Source organism: Bison bison, unplaced genomic scaffold, assembly GCF_000754665.1.
Source record: "Bison bison bison isolate TAMUID 2011002044 unplaced genomic scaffold, Bison_UMD1.0 scf7180017864203, whole genome shotgun sequence".
Taxonomy (NCBI): Eukaryota; Metazoa; Chordata; class Mammalia; order Artiodactyla; family Bovidae; genus Bison; species Bison bison.
Genome location: NW_011494775.1, coordinates 3,999,127 through 4,016,590, shown reverse-complemented (window position 1 = coordinate 4,016,590; position 17,464 = coordinate 3,999,127). Strand labels below are relative to the sequence as shown.

The 17,464-nt window shown below is 48.7% G+C and overlaps 1 protein-coding gene across 1 annotated transcript in view; it reads left to right on the top strand.

The window, feature by feature from the left end:
• Nucleotides 1-13,181, top strand: part of CATSPER3 (cation channel, sperm associated 3) — a 31,339-nt gene extending 18,158 nt beyond the window's left edge. The window contains exons 3-8 of the mRNA XM_010844488.1: nt 7,475-7,714; nt 9,494-9,676; nt 10,394-10,534; nt 10,891-11,010; nt 12,090-12,247; nt 13,076-13,181. Of these exons, the coding sequence (XP_010842790.1) occupies nt 7,475-7,714; nt 9,494-9,676; nt 10,394-10,534; nt 10,891-11,010; nt 12,090-12,247; nt 13,076-13,181 (948 nt within the window). The remainder of the gene's footprint in view (nt 1-7,474; nt 7,715-9,493; nt 9,677-10,393; nt 10,535-10,890; nt 11,011-12,089; nt 12,248-13,075) is intronic.
• Nucleotides 13,182-17,464: the final 4,283 nt, after the last annotated feature.

Below are 17,464 nucleotides of genomic sequence, written 5' to 3'. Positions count from 1 at the left end.
CATCCATACATGACCACTGGAAAAACCATAGCCTTGACTAGACGGACCTTTGTTGGCTAAGTAATGTCTGTGCTTTTGAATATGCTATCTAGGTTGGACATAACTTTCCTTCCAAGAAGTAAGCATCTTTTAATTTCATGGCTGCAGTCACCATCTGCAGTGATTTTGGAGCCCCCCCAAATAAAGTCTCTCACTGCTTCCACTGTTTCCCCATCTATTTCCCATGAGGTCATGGAACCGGATGCCATGATCTTCGTTTTCTGAATGTTGAGCTTTAAGCCAACTTTTTCACTCTCCACTTTCACTTTCATCAAGAAGCTTTTTAGTTCCTCTTCACTTTCTGCCATAAGGGTGGTATCATCTGCATATCTGAGGTTATTGATATTTCTTCTGGCAATCTTGATTCCAGCTTGTGTTTCTTCCAGTCCATTGTTTCTCATGATGTATTCTGCATATAAGTTAAATAAGCAGGGTGACAATATACAGCCTTGACGTACTCCTTTTCCTGTTTGGAACCAGTCTGTTGTTCCATGTCCAGTTCTAACTGTTGCTTCCTGACCTGCATACAGATTTCTCAAGAGGCAGGTCAGGTAGTCTGGTATTCCCATCTCTTTCAGAATTTCCCACAGTTTGTTGTGATCCACACAGTCAAAGGCTTTGGTATAGTCAATAAAGCAGAAATAGATGGTTTTCTGGAACTCTCTTGCTTTTTCGATGATCCAGCGGATGTTGGCAATTTGATCTCTGGTTCCTCTGTCTTTTCTAAAACCAGCTTGAACATCAGGAAGTTCACAGTTCACATATTGCTGAAGCCTGGCTTGGAGAATTTTGAGCATTACTTTACTAGTATGTGAGATGAGTGCAATTGTGTGGGAGTTTGAGCATTCTTTGGCATTGCCTTTCTTTGGGATTGGAATGAAAACTGACCTTTTCCAGTACTCCTCTTACATGCTAGCAAAGTAATGCTCAAAATTCTCTAAGCCAGACATCAGCAGTATATGAGCTGTGAACTTCCAGATGTTGAAGCTGGATTTAGAAAAGGCAGATTGCCAACATCCACTGGATCATCGAAAAAGCAAGAGTTCCAGAAAAACATCTGTTTCTGCTTTATTGACTACATCAGAGCATTTGACTATGTGGATCACAACAAACTGTGGAAAATTCTTCAAGAAAAGGAAATACCAGACCACCTGACCTGCCTCCTGAGAAATCTGTATGCAGGTCAAGAAGCAACAGTTAGAACTGGACATGGAACAACAGACTGGTTCCAAATTGGGAAAGGAGTACATCAAAGCTGTATATTGTCACCCTGCTTATTTAACTTATATGCAGAATACATCATGCCAAATGCCGGGCTGGATGAAGCACAAACTGGAATCAAGATTGCCTGGAAAAATATCAATAACCTCAGATACACAGATGACACCACCCTTATGGAAGAAAGCGAAGAAGAACTAAAGAGCCTCTTGATGAAAGTGAAAGTGGAGAGTGAACAAGTTGGCTTAAAACTCAACATTCAAAACTAAAATCATGACATCTGGTCATATCACTTCATGGCAAATAGATGGGGAGACAATGGAAGCAGTGAGAGACTTTATTTTGGGGGGCTCCAAAATCACTGCAGATGGTGGCCGCAGCCATGAAATTAAAAGACACTTGTTCCTTGGAAGAAAAGCTATGACAAACCTAGACAGCATATTAAAAAGCAGAGACATTACTTTGCCAACAAAGGCCCGTCTCGTCAAAGTTATGGTTTTTCCAGTAGTCGTGTATGGATGTGAGAGTTGGACTGTAAAGAAAGGTAAGTGCCAAAAATTGATGCTTTTGAACTGTGGTGTTGGAGAAGACTCTTGAGACTCCATTGGACTGCAAGGAGATCTAACCAGTCTATCCTAAAGAAAATCAGTCCTGAATATTCATTGGAAGGACTGCTGCTGAAGCTGAAGCTCCAATATTTTGGCCACTTGGTACGAAGAACTGACTCATTGGAAAAGACCCTGATGCTGGGAAAGATTGAAGGCAAGAGGAGAAGGGGACGACAGAGGATGAGATGATTGGATGGCATCATCGACTCAATGGACACGTGTTTGAGCAAGTTCCGAGAGTTGGTAATGGACAGGGAAGCTTGGTGTGCCGCAGTCCATGGCGTTGCAGAGTCAGACAAGACTGAGCGACTGAACTGTACTGCTCCTTGGAAGGAAAGCTATGACAAACCTAGACAGTGTATTCAGAAGCAGAGAGATCATTTAGCTGACAAAGTTCCAGGTATGGTTTTTCCAGTAGTCATGTACAGATGTGAGAGTTGGAACATAATGAAGGCTGAGTGCCGAAGAATTGATGCTTTTGAACTGTGGTGCTGGAGAAGACTCTTGAGAGACCCTTGGACTGCAGGAAGATCTAACCAGTTAATCCTGGTCAACCCTGAATATTCAGTGAAAGGACTGATGCTGAGGCTGAAGCTCTAATACTTTTGCCACCTGCTGGGAAGAGCCGACTCACTTGAAAAGACTCTGACGCTGGGAAAGATTGCAGGCAAAAGAAGGGGCAGCAGAGGATGAGACGGTTGGATAGGATCACTGACTCAATGGACATGAGTTTCAGCAAACTCCGAAAAGTGAAGGACAGGGAAGCCTGGAGTGCTGCAGTCCATAGGGTAGCAGAGTCAGACACAACTTAGCGACTGAACAACAACAATGTAAGTAATCTAAAAATGTTTTAAAGTATGTGGGGAGAGTATGTGTAGCTTATATGCAAATACCATGCCATATTTTATAAGGGACTTGAGCATCCTTGGATTTTGGCATCTGTGGGATAGTCCTGGAACCAATCCCCTGGGAATACGAAGGGACGACTTAGTATAACCTTCATGCCAAAACTACTCAATGACAAAATGAAAAAGGAAAATTATGCCCAATATCATGAACTTGGACATTACAATCCCAAACAGAATATTAGGAAACTGAAGTTTTAAAAATATATGAAGAAGGTAATATATAACATTGCCAAGTTGGGCTTTTCCAGGAATGCAAGTATTATAAAAATCTAGGTATTTTATTAACTAGCTTAAAATACTAAAGGAGAAAAAAGTCCAATAAAATCACTTTAAGAGATGCATAAAACAGTTTATCTTGAGTATCTTTCATGATAAAAATTTATCAAACTAGGGATAGAAAGGATTTGTTTTAAAGTAATTAAGAATACCTATGAAAAACCTATATCAAAGTTCACACTCAATGGTGAAATTGTAACAGTATTTTTTTAAAGCTGTAGTCCAGTTATTCTTGACAAGATTTGTATCAGTGTCTTAGCCAATGTATAATACAAGGAAAAGGAATAAAAAAAATTAAGAATTAGAAAGTTTTAAAAGACTGTAATAATTCGCAGGTGTTAAGATTTCTGCATAGAAATCCCCAAAGAATCTGGAATAAATATAAAGTTAATAAAATTAATAAGTTAATAAAGTCCAGAAAATTTGGTAGATATATGATTAAGAAATAAAATATATTTAATATATCAGCAACAAAAGACATAGCACTTATAAGATACAGAAAGTATTAGAGGCAAATCTAATAAAAGTATTGTGAGATTTTTAAAGAGAAAGAAATATATAAAGGTTATTAAAGAAGATATAGAGAAATGGAAGGATATATTAGATCATGCATAGAAAGACCCAGTTTCTTCAAGATGCAGTCTCCCCTGGTTAAACTATTTAATATCAGTGCAATTCCAATAATAAATCTGGCAGGATTTTTTATGGGTTGCCAAAAGCCAATGCTAAAATTTAGATGAAAGAATGAAAGAAAGGAAAACCAAGATGGTTTTTAAAGTGAAAAGGGGAGAAGTCTTTCTATAAGGCTTTCTATGAGTCTTTCTGTAAGGCCTATTAGTAACTAAGCAGGATGACAATGCATGAATAGACAACACAGATAGACAAATAGACCAGGGGAACAGGACAGAGTACTCAGAATCAGACCTGGCTGGGATGAAAACCTGGCCCCTGAGAGATGGCCCTGCAAATGAGTGGTGGAAGGGTTTCTTCATTAAACAGTACCTATGGAGGAAAACACTCCAGTTGGATCTCTACCTTCCAGCATACACAGCTAAAGACCTAACTTGAAAAGTGAAACTTCAGAATGTTTGGAAGAAAATACAGAAGATTTATATGATCTCAGGAGGGAAAGGAATTTTAAGGTATGAAATATATAAGCAGTGAAGAAAAAGTTTGGTTAATTTGATTCCATTAAAACTTTAAACTTGTGTTCATCAGAAGATCATTAAAGAGGTGAAAAGATAAGTCAGTGTAGGAGAAGCTATTTGAAACCTTACCTGCATGTAGCAGGTAAAGGATTAGGATTCAAAGTATGTGGATATATTTTCTTTCAAATCAAGAAGCAAAAGACAATCCAGCAAAAAATCTGGGGACAAATTAGGAATAGGCAGTTCAGTAAACACATAAAAAGATGCCCAATTTTATGAATAATTAGAGGAAAGACAAAATGAAAAATAAGATATCACTCCATCAGATTAATAAAAATTAAGAAGTCCAACAGTAGGAAGTGTTGGTGAGGATGTAAAAAAAAGAACCATTGTTGCTATTAAAGTAAGTTGGTACAACCGCTTCAGAATACAATTTGGCAATATTCAGTGAAGCTGAAGATGCTCATATTTTACAATCAGGTAATTCTGTTCCTATGTTGTAACAGAGGACAATGTGTGTACAGTAAAGCATGGGGCTGTGAGTTGGCTGGGGGTGTCGTAGGGCAGGCAGTTATTTCCGTGGAGGTGTTATTTGCAGGTTTCAGAGATAAATGAAAGAAATTCACCTACACCCGGCATTCTACAGGGTTAGTGGGGCCGCTGTGTCTTTGCTGTCACAAGGGGAAGGTCACATGGCTGTTAGAGCCACATAGTCACCCACGATTAGACCCAGTTACCCCGTGATGATTTTGGAGCGATTTCCTCTCTCAACAAGGACAACAAGACGGGTGATCAGGTAGAGGGTGACTACTATGAGGGTCTGGAAGAAATCACTCCAAGGCCAGTTGGTAATCTCTATCTTGATGTACAGGTAATACACATAGATGATAAATAAGATACTAGAAAATATCATTCAATCACCGATTGAGGCAGATCAGAATCACCAGGCACAGTAGAATCTTAGCAAATAGGAGAATTCCCTTTTAGGTGCTCCAGCAGCTGGGAGCCCGAGGGGTGCTCAGAACTGGCTGTGGTGTGGGCAGGAGTCCCTGGGGGCATGGAGGATCTATTCATAGGTTCAAGGACACTGTACTCCCAGGCATCTTACCTATGCTCTGGCTGAGAGGAGGGCCCAGGGGCACAGGACCTCAAGTCTGCTTTTTAAATGGCCCTGTATTTTTGCTCAAACTTTTTGTGCTTTTATAGGTAAAAAATTACAAAGAAGCTGAATATCACCCAATGGATATCTAGATTAAAAAAATTTTAATATTTTCATAAGTGGAATTGCTAAATAGTGGGGAAACTCTAAACTAGGTTTACATAGATCAACATGGATGAATCTTATAATTTTAAATAAAAAAATTTCCCAAAGGATGCTTTAGTGTATATGCAATTTATGTAGTATATGAAAGATGCAGAACCATACCATGCACTTTTGGGGATACATATGTGGTAAAAGTATAAAATATAAGAGCAAGGCATACTCCAGATTTGAAATAGGCTTGCTTTTGTGGAAAGGGAAGGGGATTTGATCAATGTGAGGTTCTGTCTGTAATGGTAATATTTTATTTCTTAAGCTAAATGGTATAATAGTATATGGTTGTTCATTATATTATTCTTTTACATCTTTTTGTGTATCTAAATGTTTCATTGTAGTTAACAAACATAAAAGTGTATATAAATGGTTGCCATGTGGAGACCACAAATAGAAGTGTACAGGACAAATAACACCACCAGAGGCCCTAATGTAATCCAAATGGATAGTTGTGGCTTGAGCTATAATTTCCAGTGATAGCATCTGACATATTTAAAAGGTGGTGTATCTCAAAACCTTTTCTATTTCCCTCTAGAAACTCTTGCTAGCTCCCCACTTCAACCCACCCCAAACTCATCTCCATTAAAGGCATCAGCATTTACCTGGTTGCTCTGTGTGAGGAATCTTCCTTGCCTTCTGTACATCCCTGAGTCCCTCAGAAAGTCCTGTCATCACTGCTAACAGAATACATCTGGAATCTGTCCTCTTCTCTTCAGCCCCACACTGTTCCCCAGTCCAATGCAATCTAACCCAGTCTCTTGCCTGAGTGATGCTAGAATTAATTCTTCTACTGTCTATCACCTCCCTCCTAACTTGCCTCCCTGTCGCTATTCCTGCCAGTTTCCCTACTCTGTCATTTCCATGGAGATCTCTTAAAAATGTAAATCAGTTCACATCACTTCCTTGCTCCAGCTCCAAGGCTGAGGTTAAAGTTCACAGCCTTCCCCAGGCCTGCCAGGCCCTCCCTACACAGCTGGCCTCTCCACCTTCATCTCCTGCTCTGCTTGCCCCTTTCTGTTCTAGCCACCCTGGCTCTGCTGTTCCTTTCTCACTTTAGGACGCTTGTGCACACCCCTGGGAAGTACTCTCCTAGATTTTGTTATGGCTGCTTTCCTGGCTTTAGCAAGGCCTCTGCACCTTTTCTAAGTAGCTGTCATGACCGCCCTTCCCCACCTGACCAGTCCCTTTCTCCCTTGTGGCCATTCCACTTTCCTTCCTGTGTGATGGGATATATGTATTTGTCTAAACCTTCATTTCTGTCTCTCCAACTAGACTGTCAGTTTCATGGGGGCTGGACATTCTCTGTCTCATTCACTGTTGTGTTTCTTTATACCTGAAACAGCGCTTGGCATGTGGTAGAGGCTTAATCAACACTTCCTCAATGAATGAATGCATTGATGATAAGCAAAAACTTAGATGCCTCAAAAAGTGTGTTTTGGTAAAATAAAATCCCCTGGAATTGTTCATACATAAGAAGAATTTGAATAAGGTTGTTTCATAAGGTGTAACAGTTGAAAATAAGCAGAACATTCTTCAGAAGCAGATTAGTTAACTGATTTTAAGTGGGTGTGATAATAGAGTAAATATAAGTAGATGTGTGAATAGTTCATCTCTGTTCATCTGGGTATTAAAGTTGGCCAGAAGGCTCTTGGAATCTTCTCTTTGGGAACCTTCCTTCTGTGTTGCCTGATGTATATTTCCCACTGGACCTCGATAGTCATTCTGACGGTCAATCATTCCCAAGTTCTCTGGGTCGGGGCCACAGGGTAGGGAAGACTCCGAAGGAGAAGGGAATCAGGCACTCTGTGTCCACTGTGTGCCCGGGACTCTGCCTGGGTTTCTCTGTCCTGTGGCTGACTTAGGAGCATCCTCCCCCTGCCAACACACACCCCTCATCGGGTGGCCCAGGCAGGGGAAGGTGTGCAGCTTGGTCTGACCCTGCCACTTTCGCCACCCCTGCAGGTCTCAGAGCTCATCTTTGTGTCCATCTATAGCTCTGAGTTCTGCATGAAACTCTATGTGGACCCCATCAGCTACTGGAAGGATGGCTACAACCTGCTCGATGTGGTCATTATCATCATCATCTTCATCCCCTACAGTCTCCGCAAGATCAAGGGCAAGCACTACCCCTACCTCAACATCGCCGACGGTGTGCAGTCCCTGCGCATCCTCAAGCTTATCACCTACAGCCGCGGCATCCGGGTGAGTGGCCTGGAGTGCTGTGGCTGTGCATGTGCGGGCAATTGGGCCCCCGATGAAATGGTACTTCTGTTTCTCTCCTACGGTGATTGAGTCCTCTTGTGTGGGAGGTTGATCTTTACCTGTTTTATCTCATTTCTCCCTTAAATGATTCTAGGAAAGGTGTTAGCTCCATTTTACAGATGAAGAAACTGAGACCCACAGTCACTCAGCAGTTAGATACTGGAGCTGACCTTTGAAAGTTGTTCTGACTCGAGTCCATCTCATCTTGCCCTCTCTCCCGTGCTGCAGAGTGACTGATTTTCTTATGGTCCAGACCCTTTGGAGTATGTGCCCAGGAGCCTCCAGCTCTTTGATGGGTCTGGCCACTCACGTCTTCCCCCAGAAAACTAAAAGTCTGCAGCTTCTCTTGAGGGGAAGGTCTCATGACTTGTTCAGGAAGCTCTGGAAGTCCTGCTCCTGCTGGGGGACACATGGTGGCCGGTCTTTACTTGGCTCAGTGGTGTCAGAGCACACGTCAGAGGTGGCCCAAGTACACCCTCAGGCGCTCATCCTGGGCCCAGTGTGTTTGCCCGGGCTCTGCTCAGGCCCACGCTTCTCCGGGAAGGGGCTTGTTTGGGCTTATTGACCATGCAGACCTCACCTGCACACTGCGTCCCACTGCCACGTTCTTCATGAGTTCTTACCTCTTTAGTCTTGGCAATCTTGGGAAAGAAGTTCTGTTTCTCTTGCAGGAGTGGAGGCAGCTTTTTTTTTTTTTTTTTAACATCTCAGTTCTTTTGGAATGAATCCCCAAACACTGGTTTTCTTTCTCCAAGGAGAGGAGGGAGGTGTGGGGTGGGCATTTATTCCTGCAGGCAGCTGCCAGACTGGTCTGCAGGCAGGGCAGCCCCAGTGCTCCTTGACTGTCTCTCTGCTTCACACTTTACCTCGAACTGTCAGAACTTCACCGTCCTGGGTCCCAGCTCTACCAGTACCTCCTTTTCTATGTTAATAGTTTCTCAGCTTAGAAAAAAGATTTTTTGCAGTTGACAATGGTGGCACAATGCAAGGGGCTGGAGAGTGGGTTCCAGCCCTGCTGGTGTATCACAACGTGACTGTGGACGAGGCGTTTTGCTTCTCTGAGCTTCTGATCCTGCATCTTGAAATAGGAACATCTCCCTACCTTGACAAGGTATCAGGGACAGATCTAGGTAGCTGAACACGTATATGCAAGACTCCAGGGCAGGGAGAATGAACGATGAGGCGTGGGAGATAAGACCAACACCCATGTCATGGACGAAGACTGAGATCACAAGATGAAGACCTGCCTGGGAGTTGGGGCCCAGAAAACCTGGGAAGCCCCACTCCTCTGAGCCCTCTTCATTCCTGTTTCCAAGGTGGCTCCCCTGCTCCTCCTGGACCTGGAAGAGCATTCAGGGCTGGCCCTCAGCTGAGGAGCAGAAACAGGACACCCTGGGATGAACAGAGGCAGGCTGGATTCAAGTAGAGAGCTCAGGGGTGCTGATGGGGCAACTACTCCAGCCCTGGGGCAGCACGGGCAATCCCCCCATGGGTGACTGAGCATGGAGGCCGTGCACTGGTGAACCACTGTTAGATTGCTCCAGCCCTCAATCTGGACACTGCTCCCATTTGTTCATTCAACCATTTATGGAGCATCTACCATGTGCTAGGCAAGGCACCAGATACCGGGGCAGCTATGGTTGGGACAGGCTGAACTGCTGTCCTCTGAGCCCAGCCCGGCCGGCAGCCTGACCTAGCCCTTGTGCTTCTGCCTTGCAGACACTCATCACTGCCATGGGGCAGACAGCCTACACCGTGGCCTCCGTGCTCATCCTGTTCTTCGTCCTGATGTACATCTTTGCCATCCTGGGCTTCTGCCTGTTTGGACTTCCAGAAGGGGGTGACATGAATAACTGGGGGAACCTGGCTTTGGCCTTCTTCACTCTCTTCAGCTTGGCCACGGTACCATGTTTGGGAACAGTGGCGGGGGTGGGGGTCAGGCAGGGGCCTTGAAAGGGGACTGGCAGCTGGTGCGAGTGTGTGGACATGCTGGGCCTCACTTGGGGTCTTTCCCACACTCAGACACTTAGCTGGGGTTGGGGGGAAGCTGAGGAATGGTCTCCCAGGACAAGGCACAGGCTAGCACCCTGGCCAAGAGTCCATCACTGACTCTAATCTTGTGACTCCCTACAGCATTCCTATTTGCCCCATGGGGTGGTAAAACTTTTCAAAAGTTCTCAAAAGATAATTCATCCTAATTGAAGTGTAATTTAGGAGGAAAACCCACATCACAAAGCCTTTTGGGGAATAGGCTGTCACAAATCCGTGCAGAATAAGTCTGCAAAACCTGTCTCAAAGTCTAGATTCTACTGGGTTCTGGCAAGATTGAGGTCTTTTCCAAAGGAGGGCCTGGCAGAGGGGCAGTGTCTCTTGGGGAAAGCTGGAAGGCCTTTTGGAGAAGAGCCCTTAGGGCACATTGGACAGAAGTGCCCACACCCAGTGGTGCCCTGCATCTCTGCCAGCCTGTATGCACTGGAGTCGGTGGATTAGGGGGTGTGATGTGGAGGGGCTGATGTGGAAGAAGAGCCAGCCTGCTCCTCAGTAGGGCCAGGGCTCCCCTAGGGCAGGTGAGCAGGAGGCCTGCCCCCCTGAGCCTTGGCACTTGCCCTGCCTGAGTAGGTCGATGGCTGGACAGACCTGCAGGAGCAGCTGGATGCCCGGAATTTGATTCTGAGCCGTTCATTCACCATCATCTTTATCTTGCTTGCCTCCTTTGTCTTCCTCAGCATGTTTGTGGGTGTGATGATCATCCACACTGAGGTGAGGTGGCGCTTGTAAGGATTGGTGGGGCGGGGGCGGGGTGGTGTTGGTTAAGTGTGGCAGGTGGATCATCTCTGAGCGGTCTCGCTCTGGAATTGGAAGGGAGGGGACCAGGTGGGCCCATCTCTATGCCGGCGCAACCCTTTGCCCTGAGCCCCCCTCATGATGGTGGCCAGCAGGACAGGTACTTGGGAGGTCATTGCAGCTGCAGCGGGCAGCTTGAGTTGGGGGCTGGCCCTGTGAGGGGGTCCTCCTGCTGAGGGGCCTGAGTGGCAGTGGGAGACTGGGGAAGAGGGGAGGTGGGGATGGTGCACAGGGAGAGCCCTGCATCTTACCTCCATCCTCCTGCCCTCTAGGACTCCATCAAAAAGTTTGAGCGGGAGCTGATGCTGGAGAGACGCATGAACCTCATGGAAGAGAAGCAGGTGATTTTGAAGCGGCAGCAAGAAGAGGTCAGCAAGCTGATGCAGACCCAGGTGGGCTGTCTCCGTGGGCAGGCAGACAAGCAGAGGGACAGTCAGGGCTGAAGGGATGGTCAGGAAGACGGGCCTGGGGGCCGGGGTGGAAGGTGGGGGGCCTTAGGCATCTGTGCATTTGGAGAGTCGGCTGCCCACCTCTCTCTAGTTTTCAGACTGTGTTCTCTACCTTTTTGTATTTTCTCTGGACCTCTTCAAGTGTTGAGTGTTGTGATTATACTATTTCCCTCCTTCATAGGCAACACTCCATTGCTGGGCCATGGACTATAGCCCACCCGGCTCCTCTGTCCATGGGATTTCCCAGGCAAGCATACTGGAGTGGGTTGCCATTTCCTTTTCCAGGGAATCTTCCTGACCCAGGGATTGAACCCAGGTCTCCTGCATTGCAGGCAGATTCTTTACTATCTGAGCCACGAGGGAAGCGCTAACATTTCCCTCCTTCATGGGCAACACTCCATTGCTGGGCCCTTGGCCTTGAGCAGTCTTGTTCCCGAGGATTCACTGGGTGCCAAGCAGGCTCCATTCCCGGTCGCTGAGCGGGGGAGGTCATGGGGTGTTACTGACAGGTGTTACTAACCTCAGTTTTTCTAAACTGGAACAAGAATGAGTTCAATGGGCTGGAGATTTTCTGTCAAGCATGATACAACTGTGAGGGCTGAAGCCCTCTGAGCTGCCTGGAGTGCCCAGCCAGGTCCTGAACCACTGCCCCTTTCTCCCCGTGAGGCCAGTGCCCCTCTCCTCAGCCTCCTCTCCGAGGTGGAGACGTCCTCCTGTTTTGTGTGTCTGAGACTTGTCCACAACAGGGTGAAACGCTGAGCCGTGCTCAGGCTATCCCAGTTCCTTCCATGTCACCGGTCCTCATGCCAGGTCAGTTGTCCTCATGTCAGGTGTAGTAGCTCACCAGGTGGCCCCAGGCAAGGGGGTCCAGGCCCAGAAGGGGTTGGGGTGGCCTGTGCTTGTACTCAGGACTCATCTGGGGGCCAGGGTCAGGCCTCTGCCTGTGCTCCTCGTGGAGGGTACCCAGGTCTTTGTGTAGCAAGATTCTCGTCGTGCTGCTCTGTTTATGCTCCTCTCTCTAGAAAGATCTTGACCACAAGAGTTTCACTGAACTGGTGGAGAAGTTTAAGAAGACTTTGCGGCACACTGACCCCATGGTCTTGGATGATTTTGGCACTAGCCTGCCCTTCATTGACATCTACTTGTCCACCCTGGACAACCAGGATGCTACCATCTACAAGTCAGTCCCAGCCCCCCTGACCCTGGCCCACGGGTCCTGGTGGGGTGCTGGCTGATGTGCAGGGAAGGCAGAGCCAGGTCCTTCCTGGGGGGTGTGCAGGGGCTGGGCTGCTATATGGGCAGGCCTGTTGCTGGTGGGGGGAGCACTGCCCACTGGCCCTCCTCAGTTTAAAAAACTGACCTGTTTTTAAACATTGCTTCCTTTGATTCTCCAAGAGCACCTCACCAAGCCCTTCTCAGTGGGGCAGAGGAAAGACCTCTGGCTGCAAGTCAGAAGCTGAAGCTCCTGACCTGGTTCTGTTACTGCTTCCTGTGTGACTCTGGCCAAGTCTTTGTCCCTTTCCCGCCTGTCACAGGAAGGACTGACACTAGGAAAGCAGTGTGTGTAAAGCTCGGGACTGTGCTCAGTGTGAGTTAGCTGGGGTCACACTGGCCACTACTGCAGGAAGAAGAGGGGCACAATTAGCCTGATGTCTCAGCAAAAGCCCCCTGGAGGGCTTTGTACACTGGAGGGGGTCTAGGAATGCCCAGTGTTGGCCCAAGAGTGGATCTGGCAGTGTCCAGGCCGCCCTCAGGCAGTCACCTCAACTCAGAGCCCAGGAGTCTGCTGTCTCCAACCTAACATGGGCAGTGAGAGAACTTCCTCCCAGATCCCAGGGAGCCTGGCCGACCTGGCCTTCCCACCCAGCCCAGTCTGGTTCTCAGGTCTGTGCTCTTTCCTGACCCACACCTGCCAGGTATGGTGGACATGCAGGTGTGAGCGTGCAGTGGGCAGGGCCAGGTGGAGCGGAGCTCACTGTGAGCTAAGGCCCTCCTCCTCCACTCCCAGGCTTCAGGAGCTGTACTACGAGATTGTGCACGTGCTGAGCCTCATGCTTGAAGACTTGCCCCAGAAGAAGCAGTCCAAGTCCTCGGAGAAGGTCGATGAGAAGTAGCTGGATGTGGGCACCCAGCCACCGTGGACCGCGGGGGCTGTGACCCAACCCCACCGCCCCCCATTGAACACTTGTTTTCTGGGTTGACCTCTGTGCGGCTGTTGCTGTGATCATGACATCTGTCTACCTTTGGGAGCTGACCCGAGTTGGTGCCCATGAAGTCTGATTCCTCCTCACATGACACAGCGAGACCTTGGGAATGGGGAGTGGGGAGAGAGGAGCTCAAGGCTCACCCTGGCCAGAGGCCACACCTGGGGGCCACGCTGGCTTTCCCTTCCCTCGTCCCCCGCAGCCAGGTCCCACTGGGCTCCTGGGAAAGCCACCTGGACCCTGGACCGAGAAGGGCCTCCCACAGTCCCATGAGAGGGCATGGCTCCTGTGATCTGGTGTGGCCCCACTGGCCTAGGAAGCTCTGCTGGCTCGCCTTTGTGGGCCCCCATGCTGGCAGGGTCACAGCTCTCTCTCTGCACACAATGCCATGGAGGTCTCTCTCTGGAATTCTTCTCTGCTTTTCCTGAGGCTCACGGTGATAGTGGTGCCCCAGAAGGGTGACAGCACCAGGCATTTGGGCTGCTCCCTTCCCTTAGTTAGAGCCCTTTACTCAAAAGGCAGCCTTTTCCACGTCATCCCTGGCCAGATGACTCCCACAGTCAGTAAGGCCCTGGCCCACCAGTGTTGGAGCCATCTGAAGGCCCAGGTGGTGGTGGCTGGGGGTGGCTGGCACCCCTTGCTCGCATCTGGCCAAACCAGAGACCCATCAGTGCCTGCTCTGCTCTTGTTTCTGGGGAGTGTTCTTGAGGCCTGTCATCTTGGCAGGGCCCTCTTCTTGGACAAGTGCTGAGTTCTGGGTTGGGCTGGGGTGGGAGACCAGCTTCTATCGCTGGGCACAGAAAGGCCAGGCCCACCCTGGGAAGGATGATAAGTAGAAAAACACATAGAATTGAGAATGGCTGGACAAGGCCCCATGGGGGGCCGTGAGCTCCAGGCCTGGATGACGGCACCCCTGAAGCCAGAGGAAGACAAGGGCCTGCGGAAGCCTTTACTGCTCTTTCCTGAGTTGTGCTGGGGGTTCCGTGATGAGAAAGCCACAGTCTCCTCCTGGCCCTTTTCGTTCCCATGGTTGCCTAGAATGGCTGAGAAGAAATGTCCCTGAGGAAGTGACAGTAATTGCTTGACTGTAGAGAGCATGTGTCCTCCGAGATACTAAAATCATTTCCATTTGCAAATGTTCACACTCAGGACCAAATTGAGCATCGTGCGAAACTACCGAGAAGGACTGCTCTAGAGCATGAGACCCATCGCCATGCCCTGGGGAGTCCTCCAAGGGTAGGAAGCATGGCCTTGCCCCTTCCTGGACTGGAGAGAACTCTGTGCCCTGGAGGGGGCCCTGAAGTAAGCGAGGGATGCCTCCAGTGCCTAGCAGTGAAGGGGGTGACTCCAGGTTGGGGGCTTCTAGGGGGGCTCTAGTGTGTACAGCCCAGACAGCCCAGCGTGCCGGCCTCAGGCAGTGGCTCTGATTTAGGGCTGGGACAAGGCAGATGTTGCCAACTGTCCACTCTGGATGTGCCAGGGTTGCTTGGGGGAATGTGAAAATACCTCCCCTGCTTTCACTAGGAAACATGCGGGAACTGGCCTAGGCCTCTGTGGGTGAACAAAAGGTTTTAAAAATTCCTCAGGGAGGCAAGTTTGTGAGTACCACAGTTTTAGAGTCAGGAGGCATGGATTTCTTAATCAGGTGGCCTTGGGCAAGGTGTCTGGTCTTTTGAAACCTTAGCTATTTCGTCTGAGAAATGGGCTGATAAAACTGTCCAGCTATAGTGTTAGTTGCTCAGTCATGTCTGACTCTTTGTGACCCCATGGACTGTAGCCCACAAGGCTCCTCTGTCCATGGGGTTTTCCGGGCAAGAATACAATGCTGCTGCTGCTGCTAAGTCGCTTCAGTCGTGTCCGACTCTGTGTGACCCATAGACGGCAGCCCACCAGGCTTCCCGTCCCTGGGATTCTCCAGGCAAGAACACTGGAGTGGGTTGCCATTTCCTTCTCCAATGCATGAAAGTGAATAGTGAAAGTGAAGTCGCTCAGTCGTGTCCGACTTTAGCGACCCCATGGACTGCAGCCTACCAGGCTCCTCCGTCCATGGGATTTTCTAGGCAAAAGTACTGGAGTGGGGTGCCATTGCCTTCTCCGAAGAATACAATAATGGGTAGCAATTTCATCCTCCAGGGGGTCTTCCTGACCCAGGGACTGAACTCACGTCTCGCTATAAGGATCATTTTATTTGATGATGAGTGTTTAAAAAAACCTGAGAGTGTTTTAAAAAAGAAAAGACATGATCAACTGTGGTCCGCGCTTCCTGGTTGTCAGCTTTGCCTCTGCTATGTGGCCAGCTGCAGCGGGCTGGCCTGGCCAGGGGCTGAGAGGGACCGGGCCAATGACACAGTACCAGGGGTGGAAAGTACGGAGCTGAGAGCAGGAAGCTGAGGTCAGGAACCTGGGAGTCGGGGAGAATGGGCATCCAGGTGGAGCTGGTGCAGGGTGGCCAGATGACCCGTTGGGCCTGCAGGGCCTGGGGCCCAGGAGGGAAGCCCAGGCATGGGCCGCAGGGCTGTGGTGTAGAAGGGCACTCTGCCTGGCAGGGCGCAAGCAGAAGGCCTTCACAGAGCAGGAACTGGGAGAGGGTGATGTGCAGAGGGCTGGCTCAGCACTGCTGGCAGCTCAAGCCAGTGGATATTTGGCGTAAAGTCCCCAAGCAGCATTCTGTTTGGCTCTATTTGCCTGCAGAGCAAACACTGGCAGATTGGAATTCCCACTTGGGCTCTCACCAACTCAAACAGGCTTGGCCAAGGCTTTCAGTTGATTTGCTTCGGGCACAAGTGGCTCTGCTTGCCCAGGCCTGGCTGTGGAAAGCAGGACCCTCCTCCTACCCACCACCCCCCTACCCGGGGATCCGGCAGAGCTGTCCCCAGATGGCTTGCCTATCTCCATCCTGCCAGCTGGGTAGTTTGGGGCTGCAGTGGGATACCCAGGACCTGGGCTCAAGTCTTCTGGTCACTCCCAGGCCCTCCCCCAGCTCTTGTAGGAAGGAATATGGAATCCAAGGCTAGAGGTATTTGGAAGGTGGCCGGATTGTTTTTTTTTTTTTTTTTTTAACTGCTTGTTGATTCCACCAGCAGGAAGCAGTCTCTGTAATATGGAAATCCAGGCAGTGACTGAGACTATAAGTGCTCCTCTTTATTCCAACAGTCCCTAAAAACTCAATACTGAGATGCTGGAGACTGCACACCTTGAAATTTTCCCCAAATGGTGGGTCAGACGGGACACCTATAACAAACTGCCCTTCACCAGGTCAGGAGAAGATGGCTCTGAATTCCTAACTAGGCTACTCAGGAAGGAGAGGTAATCATTGTTGATTCTAGTTACAGGGGTTGGGAAATGAGGGAGAAAGGCACTCAGTGTAACGGGGTAAGATTTACCAACATGCGTGCACCTCACTCTGCCCTACACTCTGCACCAAGAATGTCCTCTGTGCGTGGTTGGCCACGTGCTGTACCTCCGTGAGTTCTTGCTCTGATTTCACCTGAGGTTTGGTGCATTGCAGCCCTGGGGATATGGGGGAGGCAGGGCTGGAGAGCCGGAAGGAAAGGGAAGCATTGGTGCTTTCTTGGTCGGCTCCTGGCTTCTCCTCCATGGCAGAGAAGCAGCATAATGGGAGAGGCTCACTAGACCTATAGGATAGGAACTGGGACAGGGAGGAAGAAGGAAGTAAAATCTGAGGCCACGAGTCAGAGGCTCTGAACCGAGACTCTGACCCAGCTGGAGGGCGAGAATGGAAAGGGGACAAGTGGGGACAGGCATCCTTGTTGGGTGAGAACCGGATCCCCAATGACACTCCTGGAGAGAGGCCATTAATGATGGGACTTATTGAGGGATGATTTCTGGTTGCTGAACCTTGTCTTTTGAAAATGGAGCCCCATGAAGAGATCTGATTATGTGGGATCTATGTTATAAGATGGCCATTTGTCATAGGGACCTCCTAGGCTAAAATTGGGATACGTTGAGAGGGCTTTAAAAACCACCACTGAGCCCCCAGCTGCGATTTGAGGCCTCTAGATGCAGTACTCCTGAGGGCAATGGCACTAAGTGTGACTGGCTTTCTGCAAAGTGAAACTGAGGTCTCAACAGGAGGTGTGAAGAGGCCAACGGGGGATGAAAAGTCTGCTGTAAAATTCTTAGGTTGACCCCCAACTTTTGTAATCTGGTAATGGGACAATGGCCTCTCACAG